The sequence below is a fragment of the Bubalus bubalis genome, chromosome 2, assembly GCF_019923935.1.
Source record: "Bubalus bubalis isolate 160015118507 breed Murrah chromosome 2, NDDB_SH_1, whole genome shotgun sequence".
NCBI lineage: Eukaryota > Metazoa > Chordata > Mammalia > Artiodactyla > Bovidae > Bubalus > Bubalus bubalis.
Window position 1 is genome coordinate 156,760,652 of NC_059158.1, and position 23,821 is coordinate 156,784,472.

A 23,821-nucleotide genomic window follows, 5' to 3' on the forward strand; every position below is an offset into this window, starting at 1 on the left:
GAGTGACTAACACTTTCATTTTTCAAGAACCTTAGATGTTATGGTATATTCATTTTGCAGCTGAGAAATCAGCTCAAATCTTGTGACACAGTAGAAAGAGCACTGGTCTGGAAGTCATTCATTGGCTCTATGACCTTGGATAAGTCCCTTGACCTCTCTGGGCCTCAGTTTCCACTTGGAGCTATAAAAAAGCTCTAAAGCCTTTTTTAGTTCTAACATAAGTGGATTGACTTTGAAATGCAGAGAAGCCCAGACAAATAAAAATCCCTTTAAAAACTCATCATCAACATTATACCACGCAAGGTACCATTTCCCTACGCAACATGTATCCATTATCACTGTCACGCCAGGCTCTGTGTTCAGTCCTGGGATGCAAAGGTGGACAACTGAGACTCTGTTTTCATGGAGTTGACTTGTGATCTTGGCTTGTGGGCTTTTTTTTCAAATAGACTTTATTTTTTAGAAAAGTTTAAGATTTATTAAAAAAAAAAAAATGGGGCTTCCCAGGGTCCAGTGGCTAAGACTCCATGCTCCCAGTGCAGGAGGCCCAGGTTTGATCCCTGGTCAGGGAACTAGATCCCACATGCCGAAACTAAGACTGGTACACCCAAATAAATAAATAATTTTTTTTTTTTTTTAAGAAGAGTAACTTCCCTGGCAGTGGTTAAGACTTCTTGCTCCCAGTGGGAGGTGGGAGGAAGGTTCAAGAGGGAGGGTGGGTATATGTATACCTATGGCTGATTTATGTTGCTATATGGTAGAAACCTATGGTTTTTCCTGTGGTCATGTATGGATGTGAGAGTTGGACTGTGAAGAAAGCTGAGTGCCGAAGAATTGATGCTTTTAAACTGTGGTGTTGGAGAAGACTCTTGAGAGTCCCTTGGACTGCAAGGAGATCCAACCAGTCCATTCTGAAGGAGATCAGCCCTGGGATTTCTTTGGAAGGAATGATGCTAAAGCTGAAACTCCAGTACTTGGACCACCTCATGCGAAGAGTTGACTCATTGGAAAAGACTCTGATGCTGGGGCAGGAGGAGAAGGGGACGACAGAGGATGAGATGGTTGGATGGCATTACTGACTTGATAGACGTGAGCTCGAGTGAACTTTGGGAGTTGGTGATGGACAGGGAGGCCTGGGGTGCTGCAGTTCATGGAGTCACAAAGAGTCGGATACGACTGAGCGACTGAACTGAACTGAATGGTAGAAACCAACTTAATATACAACAATTATCCTTCAATTAAAAATAACTAAATTAGAAAGACAAAAATAATAAATCTTTGTTAGTGAAACAAAGGAAAAAAAAATTCTATGCTCCTACTGCAGGGAGTACCAGTTTGATCCTTTTTGGGGAACTAAGATCTCAAATGCCAGTGCAGCATGGCCTAAAAAGAAAAATTGAACAGACTCTACACAGTTCCCATATACTTTTTAAAAAACCCAGTTCCCTCTGTTATTAGCATCTTACATTAGTATGGTATATTTATTATCATCAATGAACCAATATGTGCGTGTGTGCTAAGTCACTTCAGTTGTGTCTGACTCTTTGCAACCCTATGCACAGAGCTTGTCAAGCTTCAGGCAAGAATACTAGAGTGGGTTGCCATGCCCTCCTCCAGGGGATCTTCCCAACCCAGGGATCAAACCTATGTCTCTTATGCCTCCTGCATTGGCAGGTGGATTCTTTACCACTAGCACCATCTGGAAAGCCCCCAATGAACCAATATTTATACATTATTATTAACTAAAGTCCACAGTTTATTCAGAGCTCTTTCGTTTTTACCTAATGTCTTTTTCTGTTCCAGGATCCCATTTTACATTTACATTCATGTCTCCTTAAGCTCCTCTTGACTGTGATAATTTCTCAGACTCTGTTTTCTTTATGATCTTAATTTTGTAGGACACTTCACAATTCGCATTTGTCTGATTTTTCATGATTGGACTTGGGTTACGGGTTTGGAGAAAGACCACAAAAGTAAAGCGCCACTGCCATCGCACCGTATCAGAGGGACATGCTGTCTCCATGATTCATAATTGTTGATACGGACCTTGACTCGGCTTTGCTAGTGTTTGGCAGGTTTCTCCATTGTGTGGTTACTCTTTCCTCGCTTTCTCATATTGTGCTCTTTGGAAGGAATCACTCTACACAGCCCACAGTTAAGGAGTGAGGAGTTATATCCCCCTTCTTAGAGAGCGGAGAATCCACATAAATCATTTAGAATTCTTCTGCAAGAGTGAGTGGCCTCTTCTCCCCCATTTATTTATTTATTCAATCATTTATTCACATCAGCATGGACTCATGGTCATTTATTTTCTACTCTGGGTTAAAAATCAACAAAACTTGATTTTTTTGTTCAAAAATTTCCAGACTTATCCATTGGGAGTTCTTTCAGCTGGTTGCCTTGTCTCTTTGACACAGCTCCATCACAGCAGGGTTTTTTGTTTTGGTTTTTATGCACTTCCTTACTTTCTGGCACTACAACACTCCAGGCTCATCTTGCATATGTCCTTCAGCAGTCCTGGGATCGTCATTTCTCCAAGGAGTCCTGGCTCCTTTCATTGTAGAATGATATTAGAAACCAAGATCTGAGTGCGAGGTGTACACATTTCTAATGGACTTAGAAATTTTTTTTCCAGTTATAAATACATATTCATTTTAAGAGATAATTAGAAAAATGCAGAAATATATAAAGACAAAACTCAGTTTAAATATCCCCACTACCCACAACCACAGGGCTTGCCGCTTCTAGAAGGCATAATGTAGAAAGCGGTGAGATCTGAAATCATATTTTAAGCACTTCTCTAAGTGCCAATGAGTGAGCAAATTACTTAAAATCTGAATCTTGTCTATAAATGGAGGAAATCGTACCTCCTTTGCAGGATTTCGTGAGATATATGTACGATAATGTCGATATTTGAAAGAGCTTCTGCTACACAGTTTGTCGCTACAATTTGTAAATCACCCTAACTCTGTCAGAGAGGTTTCCGACCACACTACCCTGGAGGAACCGGAGCGAGAAAACCTCCAGACCATAGAGTTCAGTTCCTATCTGGGCCTCGCATACACCACTTCCTGTTGTCGGCCTAAAACCGCGCCTGCGCACTTTCCATCTTCCTCTTGCGCTCCGATCTAGGTTGCGGTAACATGGTGAGTGTTGGTCAGGATGAGGCCTAAACGTCTATCCGCTTGCATCTGCCCCTTTTTTTGGTTTATTTGCCCTAACTTGCCTCTGCTCGCCCGCTCTGTCCCGTGTCCCTGGCCTGCGTACCCTCGCCTGTCCTCTGGGACGCAGATTAGGGCGGTTTGGCGGGGGCTGGCGCGTCCAGGCTGGGTTCTCCGAGTGCCCCCGGGGCACCGGGCCCACCGTGGGCCGTGGGTTAGGGTGGGGAGAGGGGGAGAACTAGGTGGGCAGGTAGAAGAAAGGCGTGTGGAGGCGCCGGAACTTGATGGAGAGGCGAAGTCCCCGTTCCTGAGTTCTAATATCTGTTTTCTCTCTTAACTCATTCTTAACAGGCTAAACGCACCAAGAAGGTCGGAATCGTGGGCAAATACGGGACCCGTTATGGTGCCTCCCTCAGGAAAATGGTGAAGAAAATTGAAATCAGCCAGCACGCCAAGTATACCTGCTCCTTCTGTGGCAAAGTAAGATGGTCTCTGGACGCGAAGGGACGAGGGCGGGATGGTTTCCTTCCGAAACGGGTCCTCTCTTGAAGGACGTTCGTAAATAAGTTTGCTGGTTCTAAGTTGTTGAGCAGTTAGCTGCAGACACCGTTGGTGACCAGTTTTGAGATAAGAGTGTTGTTTATATCTTCGGGCTTTGTCAAACGCTTTTCCTTGAAAGAAAACCATTTGAGAGCTAAAGGGGGAAAAATTATTTGACAGCCCCAGCCTAAGTCAAACCTCCTTTGTGGAATATGGTTCTGTCAACTTTTGTCTGCTGGTGTTGCTAGAGATTTTTGTTTACTGTGTGCAGAAATACTGTTTTTGGAGGTGGGGGGAAGAGGGCAAGTCATTCACATCCTTGGCTATGTCACCATGATGAATGCAAATTTTGCACCAGAGACCCTGAAATTAGAAGGAAAAAAAAACATAAATAACCTCACAAAGTACACCAGTTCTAGCTTCCTAGTGTTATTAGACTCCTGGTTGTTTGTAATATAAAAGGCTTTTCTTTGGTCATAGGAAAAATCGATTATCTTTTACAGACCAAGATGAAGAGAAGAGCTGTGGGCATTTGGCACTGTGGTTCCTGCATGAAAACAGTAGCTGGTGGTGCCTGGACCTACAAGTGAGTCCGTTTCTTTACGGTGTTTGAAAGTGTGGGCCATGTCCAAATTCAGGTTTGTGGCTGGATGGGCTGATTTTAACAGATCTGCTAGTTGGGCTGACTACTGAACAACACTTGAATGGCAGGCTGTTTTTGTGAAAATTAAGAGGTCAGTTAGCTTATTGCTGTACATGTGAGGCCATCTGGCCAACACACCTTTGCTATTCTAAACAGTATTGGTTAAGGTGCTTCCACTTTGTGACTGACAAAGGCCAAGTGATAATTGCAGAGATAAACTTCTGTGTTGGTTATTGATTATATTGGACTTTATCCAATTCTGGAAATCCAAGCCCGTCCTTGAAGGCCTCTAATCTGGAGATTCATTGCTGAACCTGAAGGCTGACATGGTTTCCCTTTAGCCAGCTTATGAACTCGTGCTGTCCAGTACATTAGTTACATAGCAAAATGATTTAGCTAGTGTAGTTTAAATTTTTAGTTTTCGTTCAGTTTAAAATTGAAGCAGTGTAAAATACTGGAAAATGTTGAAATGATGATGTGGATATATACATATATGTATAAGCACCTTGGGGTTCTCTGTGGACAAAAGGGAAAATGGAGCATGCTCTTGGTTGTGATGGATAAACGAATTAGCATTCATCTGCCACATGAGGTGGTTATGTGTTTTTCAGGTACAGTGCCTGAGTGTTGTAGGAAAACATTGTTTCGTCATTTCCACAGTGTGCTTTAGTCAGCTGTGCCGCCTTAGACGTTGTTTCCTTGATAGCTCTCATTGTGCCATCGTGTAATTTATTAGTTTCTTCTGACATTCTGTCCATTTCTTGGTAGTGAGTGTAGTCAGCCTCTCAGTCATTCCTGCTCATTTCATGCTCTCCTGTCTGAGGAGTCGGATGCATGAGATGGCCAGCAGCTGTCGTCGCTGGGCTTGCACTGTGAACGTGAGGCGTGTCCCCATCTGCCACTCTGCATGTGACTAGTTTGGAACCAACTTTGTTTTTCTTTGCAGCACCACCTCTGCTGTCACAGTCAAGTCCGCCATCAGAAGACTGAAGGAACTGAAGGACCAGTAGAGGCGCCACCATTCAATACCGTTGCTAGCCTATAATAAATGGGTTAATTTATCTAACAATTACTTTGGTGTGTTAATTTTATTGGTTAGACATAAATTTATTTGCATTGCATTATTTTTTGCTTTCTAAAATAAGATTTTAATTAAAATCCTTTAAATTTTTCTTGGGAAAGCATGCTGAGGTGGGTTGTAATCCAGCTGCTTTTTTTTCAATAGTCAAATGATGCATGACATAAGATTATGAGCCTAAGTCTGTTCTTGATAGACTTCTTTGAAGTAGATTGGTTCAGAAAATGCAATTTTTAAATCACAGTTAATATGTATTTTTTAATATTTTAAAGGTTAAGATGACATATACTGCCTGTTAACTTGTGGTGTTTTGTCTGATCATACATTGCCCTTATTTGAAATGTTTGACCCCGGCCTTCAGGAATGGGATTTTGGATTAGCGTAGGGAGGTGAATAAGCATTCATTGGCTGTGGTTAAGAAGCATCAATTCCACCAAACTGCCTGGGTAGTTGTATGGTTACCCTCTTCTGCTTCAGTTTGCTGAACAGTGCTTGATAGTGGAATGGAGTATATGATGGAAGCTGAAATTTCTAATTTGGAGTCTTAACTGAAGGCTTTTGTGTTAAGTTTGCTTGGAATTTAGGTGTGATTCTGCTAAGTTGCTTCAGTTGTGTCTGACTCTGTGTGACCCCATAGACGGCAGCTCACCAGGCTCCCCCATCCCTGGGATTCTCCAGGCAAGAATACTGGAGTGGGTTGCCATTTCCTTCTCCAATGCATGAAAGTGAAAAGTGAAAATGAAGTCGCTCAGTTGTGTCCGACTCTTAGCGACCCCATGGGCTGCAGACTACCAGGCTCCTCCATCCATGGAACTTTCCAGGCGAGAGTACTGGAGTGGGGTGCCATTGCCTTCTCCTCAGTATGTAGTAGAGAATTAGAATTTTATAAGTGGTGAGGTAACATTTTAACATTTGTCTTGTCTGGGTATTCTAAGCATGGAGTATCATTTAATACCATGACAAGTAAATGAAGTGTAGATAATAACTTCATTTACACATGACAGTTATATGATTTGTGAATCATGAAGCTGGCATTTCAACCCATGCATTCTTGACTCCAGAGCTGATATTCCTGGATACACTTGGGTTTTTTTTTTTTTTTTTTTTTTTTTTAAGATAGTTGCAGATAGAGACCAACTAGAAGGCTGTTGAAATAGTAAATATTTTTGTAGCTTAAAAAAAAGTGACTTTTCCAAGACTATAGGAGGCAGCTGGTGGGGGTAGGGCCGAAATTTAGTCTTTTGACTCCTAATCCTTGCTTTATCACTATACTCTGCCTTGTATTTTATGGACTCAGGAGTATGTCCCTTCTTAATCTGCTTCCCCACCCTTTAGCTTGTTTCTATAGCAGTTTTCTGAGCCTTTTTAAGTTGTTTAATTGACTTTGCATGAGAATATAAAGACTAATGCTTGTGTTCCTCACTAGATTCTACGTTTACAGGCCAATCTCATTGTATCCTAAATACTGTTCATGTATACAGGTTGCCAGAAACATGAACACATCTAACTGCATGTTTCGAGTGTGGAGGTGAGAGTTGGGGATACTTGAGCTTTGTTTTAAAGGATTATCAGTAAGAGATGAGTACTAGAGATAATTTTGGAACCTAAAACTGGGCTGAGAAGAAATTTTGGGAGGAAAGTTGTGATTCATGTTAACTATCTTCCTCTGAAAAACCAAAAGCCATTTTGTTGTTGATAGTACTTTGGGCCAGAATTCAACAACAGAAAATGGAAACATTGATCATAAGTTTTGGGATACAGGAGTCAGAATCAATCAGGGTCAAGTTAATGTCATGCTACAGTCAGCTCTGGTTTGGAAAACTTATGTAGTAAAAGTGTTCCAAGATAAATCTCTGTATATGGCAGTTTCAGTCTTAATCTAATTTTTCTTTACCTGAACTCTGGAACCATTCCCAAAATTTATTTGGAAGCAACAAAATTAGAAAAGACAAAAACAAAATGTATCATAGTGGTTAAAACACGGGTTCTAGAGTCAGTAGGGATTTACATTTCTTTCTAGCTAGTGGCCTTGGACATGTTTACTCTTTGTTCAGGTTTCTCACCTGTGAAAGGATATAGTAGTTTTACCCTCAACAAGTTAGGTCAGTTTGGCCTCAGAACACTCAATAATGGTGTGGATCTTGGAGAGAGTGTCAAGTTTGGAGATGGTGGTGCTGTATCTCCAGCATATCTCGCTTCAGGTGGAGTCAAGAGGGAAGCTGCCTATGACAGAAGAGTGAGTTATGGTGTTGGGGAACCGGGAAAAGTGTTATAAGGTACATTTGATGCAAGGGGGATAGAGGAGCTAAAGCAAAATTTTTTGATACAGGAAGCTAACCTTCCCTGTTTGTGGGTGTGGGTGTGTGCATACAACCATATGGCATGCCCATAATCTGGAGCACTACAGTTAAAATTGTTGGGGCTTTTGTGTGTTTCCTGTAAGGAGAAGATGTATTTTACTTGGCTGCATCATGTTTACCTGTGGTTGTGTTACCTGTATGAAGTTGTCATGTCAGTCTGTCAAGGGTTAAGTTCTAGGACATGGATATTAGGATCAAGCAATAATGACTTTTCCAGGAGCTTCGCTTAGTATTTTCTAATTGTACATTAGTCACTTTAGCTTACTCCAGTCTGGAGAAAACAAGTTACAGTTTGGCTGCTTTTGCACATGAATCATGAAAGAATTTTCCCAAGCACTATTGAAAAGGGCTGGACACATGATAGGCTGAGTGGAGCCAATCATTGCTTTTTAGAGAATCTGAATAAAATGATAACCGAGATAATGCTAAGGTAGCTGAGTGGAGCCAATCATTGCTTTTTAGAGAATCTGAATAAAATGATAACCGAGATAATGCTAAGGTAAAGCACTAAGCTTTGGGAAAAGTTCATGGACTCCTGCCAAGATTACAGAGCTGCCCCAATTCCTACCTGTTTCAGTTTTGAGTTTTTTGATTGCATGGAGGAGACTGACTTGAACTAACTAAAGCAAAGGGGATGTTTATTGGAGGATAATTGAGTGCTTCACAGGCTAGAAGAGAAGGACTAGGATTGTAAGATGAAGAAACCAAGGCAGTTTTCACAGCAGTGGAGAAACCGAGACAAAATGTTAATGTCTTTTGGGCATTATTCAGAAGTCAAAAACCTGAAGAGAGTTCAAGTGGCTTAACGGGTTGCATTTCTGACCCTTGGCATCTTAGTAGACAGTCTCATCAGAACTACACATGACAGGAAGAATTCTCTGAGAGGAATCAGATTGGCTATAATTTTAGAAGGACAAGTATCTGTAACATGAAACTTAACTTATTAACTCACCTAATTTAAAATTTGTCCCTCAAACCACCTTGTAAATTGCAACTCACTGAAGAACATTACAACTAGGCTACAAGTACAGGCTGTAAATTGTGGAAATCTGAAAGCCATTGACCGTGGTCAGAATATGAGCTTATGGAAGTCCGATGGTATCTTGGGTCAAATCATCATTGGGTATGTGGAATGCTGCCTCCCACCCTAAGGTTTTTATCTCATTCCCAGAATGTAGAATGGAACTGAGTATACTTAGTAACTGGTGAAGTCCTTTCTTTCATTCCTTGGCCAATGGAGGGAAGGCTGTTAGGTTTGGAAAGGTCAAGCACAAACCTAGAATTGTACTCCTCTGCTACTCCCCTCCCCATGCACCTCAGACACACCCCAATATAGTAAAAAGAATACATGAGGAATCCAATGAATGATAACCACTGAACAACTGAAATTGTCAATGAGCAGTGTTCTTGGTCATAATCAATCTCCACTCTGATAACAAATGCAGTACTATATTAGAGGAAAGCAACGCCTCTGACCTTGATGTGGTATTAACCCAACAAATGTTTCCCCTCATCCCTATATGCAGAATAATCAGAATTTGCTTTCACATTACTGGGGTAGCAGTATACGTTCTTTACTTCAAGGCTATCACTTCACATTCTGTCATCATTCTGATGGATCTTGATCATGTTGGTGTCTCAAAAGGTCGTGGTAATCAATTACACTGATGAAATAACTGGACCAAAGTGAAATCAGAAGTATTGTGAACCTTCCGTGCCTTTGACATGTGTATGGTAGTTGAGATAACACTGCCTGTCTTCAGTGATGAGCAAGTTTCTTCACTTTAGACCACCCCTAATTAAGAAAGCATACTATTTATTGGACTTGTTTGGATTTGGAGGGCAAAACAGGTCATATTTGAGTGCTTACCTGTCCCATTTACTGAGAAACCTGTAAGGCAATCCGTTTTGAGTGGAGACTGGAGCAAGGACTTTGGAGCAGGTCCAAGTCATTGTCCAAGTTACTCTGCCGTTTCGTCTGACCCAGCACATGCCAGTGGTAGAGCTGCTCAGTGATGCTGCAAAAGAAGAATCATGCAGTAGGGTTTGGAGTTAGAGATGTCTACCATCTATTATTCATTGGAAAGGTAGCTCTTGTTTGCTACTGGTAGAATGTCTGAACATAAAGTTTCTATGCATCTGAAACTGCCCATCTGTTACGTGGTCCGTAAAAGTATAAAATCAGATGTGTGCGGTAGCCTTCTAAAATGGAATGTTCATCCCTGCTCCAACGTCTTAGACTTAACCAGCTCAGTTAGCAGCTGGTCCAAGAGTTGAATAAGAAAGACTGGTAAAAAAAAAAAAAAAAAAAGTGACAAGGATGTTGCAGGGAGAAGTTTGTTTAGATCCTATGTGAAGGCCTACAAAAAGCCTTTACTATGGACATTGTTTTCACTAAGCAGATAAATAAGATAACCCATTCTGTTGATGTTAGCAGTTTTCACCAGCCACTACCTTGGGGCTTGCTCAGTAAGCCTATGAACAAAACAGTCATGATAGTGGGGATTGAGCCTGTGTGTGAGCTCAAAAGATGGACCTGCCCTTAATCAAGGATGACCTGGCTGTTGGCTATGCTCAGTGGCACACTGCAACAACAGGCCAATGCTGAGCTAAAATGATACCCACCATTCCCTAGGGGTGCCACTTGGACAAGTTATTATACTGGATGACTTCCATCGTGCAGAGGACTGCAGTTTGTCTTAGAGATAGACAGGTGGCATGGGTTTGGATTTGTCTTTGTTGCCTACAACATGTCTGCCCAGCATCAGTGTAGATGGGCTTTGAGAACTCCTAATTCATCACTGTGATACCTATATGGCATAGTCTCTGACAGTGAAGAAAGTGAAGGAATTGTGGCAGTTGACTCGCACGCATGGAAGTCATGTGTTTTACCATGTGCCCCATTGCCTGGAGATAGTTTACTTTGGATGGTTTGCAAAGGCTCAGTTATAGGACCAGCTGGGAGTTAACTTTCTGTGAGGCTAGGTACTGTTGTACAAGATACAGTATATGCCTTAAATCTAAGAGTATACAGTGCTTTCTCCCCCATAGGATGCATGGGTCAATCAGGGGATTGAAGTGGGACTCACACCACTGAGGATTACACCAATTGACCCACTGAAGGTGTTTTTTGTTTCTCTTGCTTTGTCACCTTGAATTCGTTGGGTTTCAAGGTCTTCATGCCTGAGGAAGAAATGTTCTTCCAGGGAACACAGTCTCAGTTCTATTTAAATTGAAGTCTTGAGGCAGTTCTTTGATCATTTTGAGTTCTTTGTGCCACTGAAGAAACAAGCAGAAAAGGGAATCTCTCCAGATACATCATCTTTACCACCCAGTTCTGCTCCAGGAGATTGTCTGCCTTACAGGCTGTTCTCTGCCTTCCGGTTAGGCTCAGTAAATAGGAGGCAACAGCAGAAGACTTGGCCGACGAGAAGAAAGGGGAGTCATGGTGTTTATTTCCCCTGTTCCTCCTTGCACAGTTGCTTCAGGTAGACCATCCTGCTGAAGGCTTCAGCTCTCAAGTGGTTCTTCCCGGTATTTACAACTGCTCTGAGATTTAGTATCTACTCTCTCCCCTTATTGCTGGAGGCCTAGTGTAGTAATGACTCCCCTTGTTAACTACTCCTGGGAGGCTTCATCCGTTGTTGATTTCCCTTAACCCCAGCCAAGTTGTTGACCTTAGTTGTTTTATTCAGCTCTCCTCAGTTACCCATCATAGCCTGATCAAATCAGATGTTTCACGGTAATCTGTTTTAACATTTCTAGAGCTGAAATCATATTTTCCTCCAAAATTGTTCCCTGTCTTTTGTCATCTCTCTCTGATTCCCTCTTCCTAATGTTCTGTAATAAAACATTTTTGTCTTCCCGAATCTTTTCCTTTGAGCAACTTACCTTTCCATTTGTTTATGGTGGGGTTACCAATAGCAGGATCCTCTCCCTTGGTCACATGATACAAATTGATATAACTGATCAAACCTGATTTCTTCTGGGAATTTTTAAATTGGGCAGTCAGACACAGGTTTATTTGGAACTGAGTTTTAGTGGAAGTAAAGGCAGATCATGAATTTCTGCCTCTAAGATTTCCTAAAGTTGCCCGGGTTCTTCCTTTGATTGGGTGAGATCCCAGTGTGGAGTAAAGCTCCAGCAGGCTCCACATGGAGTAGAAGAGAGCAAGAAATAAACAAGCCAGATGAGCTCTGAATCATCTTAATCCATGATTGGATTAGTTAATTTAGAATTGCCTTAGCTGTCTGTGAGAAGCAAATGTAAATATTCTCTAGAAAAAGAAAAGATATTCTGAACTTCAAGTAATCTCTATGCTTTTTAATATATCTGGAATGCAAGTAAAAACAACCAAGTGTACAAGGAAATGAGAGTTTGATTTAAAAAACCAAGACAAACAATAGACAATGGAAACAGATCCAGAGGGTATCCAAACAGTATCCAAAATCTGAACACTAATTTAAATTATCCAAACAGTATCCAAAATCTGGACACTAATTTAAATTAGTGTCCAAATTAGACAATGGAAACAGATCCAGAGGGTATCCAAAATCCGACACTAATTTAAAAGTAACTACTTAATATGAACAAGGTAATAAAAGACAAGACTAAGAATGTCATAACCAAAAATAAAAGACAATTCTTGTACTGAAAATTTTACTAGCTAAAATTAGAACTCCATAGATGAATTTAACAACAAATTAGATACAGGTTGAGAGAGAATCAGTGGCTAGAAAAATCAAAAGAATATCCAGGAGCACTAAAAACAAGGGAAAGGAATGAAAAAGTATGAGAGACAGGAGCTAAAATGAACAGTTCTAATACGTGTGTAACGAGTTCCAAAAGGAGAAAGAGGAGGGATGATAATGGATAAGAGTTTTCCCAAATCAATCAAAATGTATCAAGCCATAGATTCAAGAATCTCCCTATAAGCGTTAGGCAAAATAAATACAAAAACAGTCACACCTAAGAATCTAATAGTATTATGAATACCAAAGACAAAAGGAATATCTTAAAAGCAGCTAGTAGCAAAAACAGCAGCACTAAGGCAGTCGACTTGATAACAATAGACTCTGCAAGATGATAGATTTGTATCTTCAACTTTCTTCAAATTCTATACTCAGTGGCTGTATTCTTAAAATATGAAGGTGAAATAAAGACAATTTCAAACGAGACAGAGTTTATGATTGCAGATCCACCTACTGGACAGAAAGTGAATGAGAAGACTTGAAGATGCAGGAAATGATGAGAGTCGGCAAAAAAGGGGAAGTAGGTAAGTAAAAATACAAGAACAAAGCTAGTGGAGGTGATGAAATTCCAGTTGAGCTATTCCAAATCCTGAAAGATGATGCTGTGAAAGTGCTGCACTCAATATGCCAGCAAATTTGGGAAACTCAGCAGTGGCCACAGGACTGGAAAAGGTCAGTTTTCATTCCAATCCCAAAGAAAGGCAATGCCAAAGAATGCTCAAACTACCGCACAATTGCACTCATCTCACACGCTACTGAAGTAATGCTCAAAATTCTCCAAGCCAGGCTTCAGCAATATGTGAACCATGAACTTTCTGATGTTCAAGCTGGTTTTAGAAAAGGCAGAGGAACCAGAGATTAAATTGCCAACATCTGCTGGATCATGGAAAAAGCAAGAGAGTTCCAGAAAAGCATCTATTTCTGCTTTACTGACTATGCCAAAGCCTTTGACTGTGTGGATCACAATAAACTGTGGAAAATTCTGAAAGAGATGGGAATACCAGACCACCTGATTTGCCTCTTGAGAAATTTGTATGCAGGTCAGGAAGCAACAGTTAGAACTGGACATGGAACAACAGACTGGTTCCAAATAGGAAAAGGAGTTCGTCAAGGCTGTATATTGTCACCCTGTTTATTTAACTTATATGCAGAGTACATCATGAGAAACGCTGGACTGGAAGAAACACAAGCTGGAATTAAGATAGCTAGGAGAAACATCAATAACCTCAGATATGCAGATGACACCACCCTTATGGCAGAAAGTGAAGAGGAACTAAAAAGCCTCTTGATGAAAGTGAAAGTGGAGACTGAAAAAGTTGGCTTAAAGCTCAACATTCAGAAAACGAAGATCATGGCATCTGGTCCCATCACATCATGGGAAATAGATGGGGAAACAGTGGAAACAGCGGCTGACTTTATTTTTCTGGGCTCCAAAATCACTGCAGATGGTGACTGCAGCCATGAAATTAAAAGACTCTTACTCCTTGGAAGGAAAGTTATGACCAACCTAGATAGCATATTCAAAAGCAGAGACATTACTTTGCCAAAAAAGGTTCGTCTAGTCAAGGCTATGGTTTTTCCTGTGGTCATGTATGGATGTGAGAGTTGGACTGTGAAGAAGGCTGAACGCCGAAGAATTGATGCTTTTGAACTGTGGTGTTGGAGAAGACTCTTGAGAGTCCCTTGGACTGCAAGGAGATCCAACCAGTCCATTCTGAAGGAGATCAGCCCTGGGATTTCTTTGGAGGGAATGATGCTAAAGTTGAAACTCCAGTACTTTGGCCACCTCATGCGAAGAGTTGACTCATTGGAAAAGACTCTGATGCTGGGAGGGATTGGGGGCAAGAGGCGAAGGGGACGACAGAGGATGAGATGGCTGGATGGCATCACTGACCTGATGGATGTGAGTCTGAGTGAACTCCGGGAGTTGGTGATGGACAGGGAGGCCTGGCATGCTGCAATTCATGGGGTCGCAAAGAGTTGGACATGACTGAGCGACTGATCTGATCTGATCTGATAGACTGTATAAGTAAATATGCTGCTGCTGCTGCTGCTAAGTTGCTTCAGTCATGTCCGACTCTGTGCGACCCCATAGACGGCAGCCCACCAGGCCCCACCGTCCCTGGGATTCTCCAGGCAAGAACACTGGACTGGGTTGCCATTTCCTTCTCCAATGCATAAAAGTGAAAAGTGAAAGTTAAGTCACTCAGTCATGTCCGGCTCTTATCGACCCCATGGACTGCAGCCTACCAGGCTCCTCCATCCACAGGATTTTCCAGGCAAGAGTACTGGAGTGGGTTGCCATTGCCTTCTCCATAGACTGCACTAATAAATTTGGGGTAATACTAAAATATAGCAACAGCGTATAGGCTGAGAAAGAATAAACAGTATTAAAATGTTCCAAGGTTCTTGGATCGTTCAACAAGAGGTCAAACTACAAATCAAGTATGTGTTGTAATCTCTGGAATCATTAAAAGGATAGAAAATAATGTATAACAAATTAAAACACTGAAAATAGAATTAAAAAGCAATTAAAAGGAATAGGAAAAGATTAAAGAAAGACCTAAAGAATCAGATATAAGTGATAAAATATAAGGATACAGACACATTAAAAACATAAAGATACAGAAAGGTTTAAAGTAAAAGGATAAAGTTATAACCTGAAAACACTAATCCATGAGGTGAAAGCAGTATTAATATTTAACAAGGTGGACTTTGAGGCAGGAAAGCATTGCTAGAAATAAAGAGTGACATTTATATCGTTAGAAAAAAAATGTGTGCATAATTTTTTAGCATTTCTGGGCCACTGATGAAGATAGGAAATTCTAGATAAGTAGGCGAGGATGGCTCTGAAGATGTTCCTGAGGAGCATACTGAACAATTAACTGAAGAACCAGGAGGAAATAGAGAGAACTGATAAGTTCTACGAAGTCAATGCCAAGGAGCAAGAAGACCCAGCAAGTTGGAGTCATCATAAGCTAGAAAAGATGTTAGTTAATTTCTAAATAATAATTAATTCTATGAAGCAAAAACTAAAAAAATACCAAGAAGTATTCCAACAGTTCAAGATGTAATAGCTGCTAATCATTTTTTAGAAAATTAACTTTTAAAGAGACTAGAGCCATTGTTGTCTATGGTTTTGTTTTCTGTTTCTGAAGCCTGCTGCTCCATTTTCCTGGACTGGCATTAAACATTGATGTATCTCTATGTCAGCAGGGGAAAACAGGAGTAGTCATTGTTGAGTGTATATCACTATATTCACCATTTATTTTGTGACTTTGGGAACAGATTTCATAAGATGCCATGGTATGGTCACTAGTTCTTTAGATGTTTTTGAAGGTTTAGCTTCCTTGGTAGCTCAACTGGGTAAAGAATCCGCTTGCAATGTGGGAGACCTGGGTTTGATCCCTGAGTTGGAAAGGTGCCCTGGAGGAGGGCATGGCAACCCACTTCAGTATTCTTGCCTGGAGAATCCCATGGACAAAGGAGCCTGGCGGGGGTACAGTCCATGGGGTTGCAGAGTCGGACACGACTGAACGACTAAGCACAGCACACAAGTATATAGTGTACTTTGGCCTTGGAACCTGATGGGTTTACATATATTCTTTGGGAACCTAATCTGTAAATCAAGAAAGTACTTTTCTACAGATACTCATTCCTTCAACACAGCAGAGATTTGTCATGTTTTGGCTGCAAGCAACATACATGACGCTAGGGGGCAATACAAGATAACCAGAAGGAAGTACCATAGCCTGGCAATGCAGTGTAAGATTTGGGAGATTCATCTGGAGGGCGTGTATCAAATGGTTAGGAGCTTGTATAAAATTACAATTTAGTAAGTATTATTTTAAAATTTCCATAATGTCAAGCAGCCTAAGTAAGGAAAGAAACCAAAGGATTTAATAATTATAGGTCTTTGGGGACAAACAAACCGCTTATAATTAAAATGAACTTGGATGTATTTTCTAGAGTTTGCTAGTTTGAAGAGAAAGTTTTAATTTAGTATTTTCATTAATAAAAAAATTATTTTTACCAGTTGTAAAAACTCTTTTGTAGTGTTAACGCATCTTTGAAACATATTTAATTGAATAAGGTTTTGTTTATGAAGCATTTCTCAAACTTTGGGTGTGCAGGTCTCTTGAGCACATTTTCAGACTCTTCAAGAATCTTTTTTTCTCTTTAAAAAGGTCAGTACAGGAGGAACGTATTAAATATACTGTCAAAACACTGGACTTTCTAATTGAGTAACTAAAGCAATGAAGACACAAACCAGTAACCCCCCAGAGTAAGTGAAAAGGTTACACTGATGCAGGGAGATGCCCTCATGGCTCTGCCACTAGGCAGAGCCAGTGGATTGCTCAAGGGAGGTATGACTTAAAAGGGAGCCAGTATGAGAGGGGCTCGTCTCTGATGAGGGAGCTGTGTGTGTGCACATGTGCACATGAAATGGTGTAATTTGTTATGATTCAAAGGCCAGTGTTACAGGGTTGATGTGGGTCTTCACTTCTTTTTCCTGATGTTCTTTTTTCTAAGTCTTTCTTCCCTCCCAAACCACTATTCCTTACTCATCAACTATTCCATCCTCATCAACTCAAGGCTATTCTGCTTGTAAATTTCCCTGCTTTCTTTTTTAAGTTGTGACTAGCAGCAGGAGCGTTTTATCAGGAATACCTAACGTGTGACCTTGCTGTGAGCCTGATTGTTGACCTGTGTAAGCTCATGTAATCCTCGAGGCAGCCTGCACCAAGTGACTGGGACCATATTTTCCAGTGCTCTTCTGGACTTGACTCCTGTTTACCTTTCCAGTCTTACCTGTTTTCATGTTCTGTTTCCACTCTAAGCACTGAACTTGCATCGTGCTTGAAGATCATAGCAAGTATTGGTCACGCTCTCTCTGTTGTTGACTCTCCTTTGCTCCTGTGTTGTCTCCCTTTCTCTTCTCACTAGACTCATGGGATTAGTACAGTTCTTTCTTCCATTTCCCAGACAAGGTAAAAGCAGCTTCAGATCAGATCAGATCAGTCGCTCAGTCATCTCCGACTCTGCAACCCCATGAATCGCAGGACGCCAGGCCTCCCTGTCCATCACCAACTCCCGGAGTTCACTCAGACTCACGTCCATCGGGTCAGTGATGCCATCCAGCCATCTCATCCTCTGTCGTCCCCTTCGCCTCTTGCCCCCAATCCCTCCCAGCATCAGAGTCTTTTCCAATGAGTCAACTCTTCGCATGAGGTGGCCAAAGTACTGGAGTTTCAGCTTTAGCATCATTCCCTCCAAAGAAATCCCAGGGCTGATCTCCTTCAGAATGGACTGGTTGGATCTCCTTGCAGTCCAAGGGACTCTCAAGAGTCTTCTCCAACACCACAGTTCAAAAGCATCAATTCTTCAGCGCTCAGCCTTCTTCACAGTCCAACTCTCACATCCATACATGACCACAGGAAAAACCATAGCCTTGACTAGACGAACCTTTGTTGGCAAAGTAATGTTTCTGCTTTTGAATATGCTGTCTAGGTTGGTCATAACTTTCCTTCCAAGGAGTAAGAGTCTTTTAATTTCATGGCTGCAGTCACCATCTACAGTGATTTTGGAGCCCAGAAAAATAAAGTCAGCCGCTGTTTCCACTGTTTCCCCATCTATTTCCCAAAAGCAGCTTAGAAAAGTTAAATGTTATGTCTAAGGTCACACACTTGAGAGAGAGATAGGAATGTGGGAAAAGGATGAATTTTGGACCTAGATGTTTTGTTTTCCAGCTTTAGCTCTGTTATTTTAGTGGCTTGAACTTCAGAGAAAACTTACTTTTTTACAGATAAAAAGATTGAGGTTTCCTGAGCTTGATGCACCATGAGGGATTTTGGTGATTGGAGGGCGACACAGGCCTGAGACAAAGGCATAAAGTTAGGGAGGGAATAACAGAATGGAAAGGAAAGAAGGTTTTCAAGAAGTAATGTTAATAAAGTGCGAACAGGACTCCACTGATTAAATTAGGTCACGTGCACATTCCGAGCCTCGGACTCAGGACTGCGGGCATATGTGTTGGATGCAGGAAGGTGAGTGTAAGGATGGACAGCAGAGGGAGCTCTTGGTAAGTTTTGCTCATCAAGCCTGGTCTCAGAAGAAGGAGACAGTGACAAAGTGCCGTCTTCTCTAGTGCTCCTTCCCCACGGGCTTATTTCTTCCCATTTTTCACTCAGTGCCATGTATCATTTCCTGGACAGACGTGCCTATGCAGTGCAGCTCTGTGCCTCCCCTCACGAGGCCCTATATGGTTGTGGCTTTACTCCTCTTCACTAGATAGGGAAACCAAGCCCCACAGGACTTGACTCACTGCCCCCAGTTCAGTTACACACTGGTAAGCAGCTGAGTCAGGATTCTCGTTCTTAGGGTCCCCTGGATTTCTAAAGTTTGGCCTCCTCATCCTCAAGTCACTTTTCTGTGTCCCTGAATGTTTTATAGGCCTGTATTCCTTCTCTGCAGATGCAGTCCTGGGTACTAAGAGGGTTAAAAGGACACTCCTTGAGTAGTTAGTTTTAGTAGGGACATTTTAAAAGCATGCTTTAACTCATAGAAGCCGGTTGTCCTGTAGCCAGCAAGCCTACAGGAGAAGAATGTGGAGGGTGGTGAAGGAAATGGTGGTACCTAGGGAGTGGATTTGGGGGCATTAAACTCTCCTCATAATTTCCATTTGCCTTCTCTCTTTTTTATTAACAGCTGACACTATCTCAGTCTTTTGTCTGAATCTGCAAATACAGCTTCAGAACTCTACCCTGGCTACCCCTTCCCTCAGCTGCACTGTGGTGGCCTGTCCTGCCAGTGCTCAGATGTTCCTCCTGTGACTGATGGTGGGTTACCTCACGGGGGGAAGGACCCCCAAAAGGAATGAGCTCCATCTTCACATCTATAATTGCTACAAAATAAAGATGCCTGTCATCTCCCCTTTTCTGGGACCCTGCTGTGCTGCTCAGGCCTGGGACCCAGGCCTGGTGGGGAGTGGGGGAGGGGCCCAGCAAAGACCTGGTGACAGGCTGATTGATGGGTTCCCGCCCCTGCTGGCCCTCCTGCCCACTCCTGCAGGCTCTGGCCCAGGTCCACCCTCCGGCTGCCTGAGGGGTCTGCTTTTCTTTTCTTTGAGTCAGCACCAATGAGTCAGGGCCAAGATTGGCTGGGGGTAGGGGGCAGTACCGCAGAAGGCTCCTCTGCAGAGTGAAGGGAGTGAGCACTTAGTTGCCCAAATGAAGGCATGGTGAGGAGCAGCTGAATGGGGGGCACTGGGGTTGTGATCAGAGGAGCCTAAGCAGAGGGTGGATTTGTTGATGTTACTGACCATCAGCGGTTGGTAGAACACTTTCTTGTAGAAAAACACAGGGATTACTCAAACCATATTGTTTGGGGCCCTTAAAAAATCCAGGTTGTCCCTCTCGTACTTCAGCTCTACTCTTTTAGAGATACCAAAATGGAAACCAAATATCCGTGAACTCAGCTAACAGGTGAGGTGGAAGGCAGGTGAGTGAAACTCTCATATACATGCCAACAGCAATCCTATCATGTCCTTTGCCAGAGCTGCTGAGGGTAAAAGCAAAGTGGCTGATGACATGGCAGCTATTTGGTGGCATCCATCTGTACTCCTGCTCCACAGGCAGTACACACTGCTAGTGGAGACAGGAGGAGAGTTACATGTGGCTGGAAGGTAGACATAGGGACAGAAATTGAGTCTCTAGCCTTCCAATAACACTTAGGGAAGACCGAGTGTTCGGAGAGGGTAAACCAGTGTTGCTATTCTTGCTAATGGTCAGGCAAGACAGCTATGCCAATATGGTCCCAGAACCACAGATCTCATGGCATCCTAGACTCACACTGCTAGGAGCGCATCCTTAGAGCTTGTCTTCTCCAACTCCATCACTTCAAAGAGACGGAGGTGCAGATTCAGAGACGCGAAGTGGTTTGCCCGCAGTCATGATGACAGAGCCAGGAGTCCAACTCAGGGCTCTGTCCCTGACCAGAACCCAGGATTGAATCTGCAAGAGCCTTGCAAATCGCTTAGGGTTGTTTGGGGCACAGGTTAATGGGAGAGAGCTTCATTACTGCCCTCCAGCTGAGAGACTCTGGAGGCCCTTGGTTTGGTATTTCTGTCCCTCTAAATAGGAACCAGTTTCTTTTCAGGTCAATTGAACTCGAGCTTTTATTACCCTCTAGAACCAGGTCATCAGGAGAGAGGACCACAGAGAATGGAAATGTCTTCTCAAAATAGCAGAAGAAGGGAGATGGATGCAGGTTCCTTGCAGAGTCTAACTGGGCTCAAGATACGGGAAGTCTTTGTGTTTTCCACCAGTGTCCTTCTATGAAAGGAGCTGGCCTTACACTCATGCCTTCAAGGGGTGCCTGTTGTGAGGTTTATTAGAATTAAATGAACCAAATTCCCTGCAACCTGAAGCTGCAGACCTGAATCCAGAGCCACACGATGAGCCCACACCCCTTCATCCCCACCTCCCCCAAGGGAAGCCCCCCCTCCCCGGCTCCCACTTCTCCAATGAGCCATTTCCACGTATATATAAAAGTCTCCTGGCAGGAGCAGGAAGGCTTTCTGCCTTGGCAGCACATTTCTCATGCAGCAAGACTGCGTCTTTGGAAAATAACTGGAGTGGACCCTGCCCCTGGGGGGAGGCGCATCCTCCTCTGCAGACCAGGGCACCGCCCCCCCCTTGGCCCTGCCCCACACCCCCATGCCTCTGCTGCCTTCCTCCAAGATGTTCAAAGCACGGCACAAATGATGTCTTAAACCTACAAGAGAAGGGCAGTGGTGGAAATGGGTCTCGGTTTCAAAATTGAAGACCTAGGGCAGTTGTTACCATATGGCAATGTCACAGAGCCTTTGTGGGTCCCAGACAGACTGGATCTTAGAGGTGAACCCACAGATGTAGCACAGAAGTCAGGAGACCAGACTCTGGTGCCGGATTATTTGCACTCATCATTAACTAGTCTCAGTATTTTATATCCTCAGGCAAGTTTCCTAACCTCGCTAGGCCTCTGCTCCTTTGTATAACACCTACCTCACTGGGTTGTTGTAAGGATACAATGGGATGCTTTCCCAAAGAACAGCCTGATGCATGATAAACACTGAATTAACCATTGATGTTATTCTTCTTTCTCTTATTTTACAGACGTGGGAACTGAGACCCTCAGAGGTGTATGTTAAGAAATATATTTTCTGGGACTTCCCTGGCAGTCCAATGGTTGGGACTTGGCATTCTCACCAGTTAGGTCCCTGGTTGGGGAACTAAGATCCTGTAAGCTGTACAACATGGCCAGAAAGGAAAAACAAAGAATTATATTTCTTAAAATCACAAAATGAGCCTAGTTGTGTGTGAACATTTTCATTGATTAAAAAAGGGAGCATGTGGGTATCTGTATATGAGCTAAGGCCAGGCTACATGGCAGCAGCAACTCCTAAATGCCAGTGCTTATGGCAAAAACATGTTCATTTCTTCCCCACACTCTGTATCTGTTGTGGGTCAGTTGGTGCTCTGCTTCTATCATTATCTTCTTTGTTCTGGGACCTGCTCTTACAATACGGCCTCCCTCTAGGGATGAGTCTGATCACCTCTGCCCACAGTTCTTGCCCAGAGTAAGTCACATGGCCATATGGAGTTCCACAATGTGGGTAGGCATAACCCCCTTATAGGAGATGATCAGATATGGGTAAAGAGGAGCACAGTGTATGATGATGTCCTACATAAACAAATACAGTCTTAGTGTGAGTGGTCCTCTGACATGAGCTAATTGTTAACACCTGCTTCAAGGTGTGAAAATTGGTATGAAAAACTAAGAGACATGTCCACAGCATTAAAAGGAGCATCTCTTGATGCCCTATTCCTTGAAATAATTTCTCAAAATCCCTAAACCATGGATGAAAACAAAATCTCCATTCCTTGAAAACCAGCCACATACATCATGTGGTTCATCCCGGGAGGAGAGGGTCCTTATACTAGAACATCACAGAGGGTCTTGGCTCTCTCCCATCCCAAGGTGTTTATCCACCTGTTCCATCCTATTCCATTGAACAAATGGTTCATTTCATTAATCAAGGCTGATTTAGTGCTGGTCACTGGTCTAGATGGTGGAAACGCAAAAGAGAAGGAGATACAGCCCTTGTCCTTAGGAAGAGAGCAAACTCCTTGCTAGTGGGGGAAAGACTAGCAGTGAGGTCGACAAATGGAATATAAAGTAAGTGCTGGTCTGGTCTGGGATCTGTGGAACCACAGCGAGGTTCACTTAATCCAGCCTGGGGGTGTCAGAAAAGTTCGGTACGGGAAAACTGATGTGGCTGGAATTTCTTTCTTAAGGAGGGGTAGGAGTTATGCAACTGGTTGAAGTTGTGAAATGATACTGGGGACAAAGTGTGACATTCTCTAAGAAGCAAGCATTCAGACTTCCTGGCGTGCCTTGTTTATTAGCAAGCATCTTTTCTGAGTGCTGGGCATTAACAATATACTGGGTAGTTAATGACCACAGCCCATCCCCTTTGGGGCTTAACCAATGCAGAGTGTCTGAAAGGATGGGTCTGGGGTTGCCCAGAAGTGCAAACTTGTGAGGCTCACCCCAGAGTCTCTAGGTATGGAACCCAGAAACTGGCATTTTAAATAAGAGCCTGTGATATTTTTATCACACTTGGGTTTCTGTTTAAAAGGCAGTCATAATATTGATAAACATGGAGAGAACCCAGGGAGAATGCGATGAGTGTGTTGAATGAAGAAATACATTGGAGTAAAAAATATTTGTGTTACCTGTGAGTCAGGGGCCAATGCCCTTTGAGGTATAGTGCAAAGGTTAGAGAATTTGGCATTTCTTTGTCAAGGCTGCTGTTGACTTCTGTCCAGGACTGTCTCTCCAAGTTTGCTCTCTTATGCTAACTATTTTTTCAATTTGTGTTGCCTTTTTATCTCTTCCAGTAAAACAATTTAATGGCAGATTCTGGTACTTACTTTGTGTACAGCAGCCAATTAGGGATAAAGGTGATCAGTGAATGAGGAATAATGATGGCTTAGAGTTGACAAAGAATTTATATAATCTCATTTGATCTTCCCTGGTGGCTCAGATGGTAAAGAGACCTGGGTTCGATCCCTGAGTTGGGAAAATCCCCAGGAAAAGGGACTGGCAACCCACTCCAGTATTCTAGCCTGGAGAATTCCATGGACAGAGGAGCCTGGCGGGTTACGGTCCATGGGGTTGAAAAGAGTTGGACACAACTGAGCACTAACACTTTCACTTTCTTTCATTTGATCTTCACCTAATCT

The 23,821-nt window shown here is 42.6% G+C and overlaps 1 protein-coding gene across 1 annotated transcript; it reads left to right on the top strand.

The window, feature by feature from the left end:
- Positions 1 to 3,126: 3,126 nt before the first annotated feature.
- Positions 3,127 to 5,409, top strand: RPL37A (ribosomal protein L37a). Its single transcript, NM_001290889.1, has 4 exons — positions 3,127 to 3,146; positions 3,513 to 3,641; positions 4,205 to 4,287; positions 5,291 to 5,409. Exons 1-4 carry the CDS (start codon positions 3,144 to 3,146, stop codon positions 5,352 to 5,354), a joined length of 279 nt encoding a protein of 92 aa, NP_001277818.1. The 5' UTR covers positions 3,127 to 3,143; the 3' UTR covers positions 5,355 to 5,409.
- The last annotated feature ends 18,412 nt before the right edge of the window (positions 5,410 to 23,821 follow it).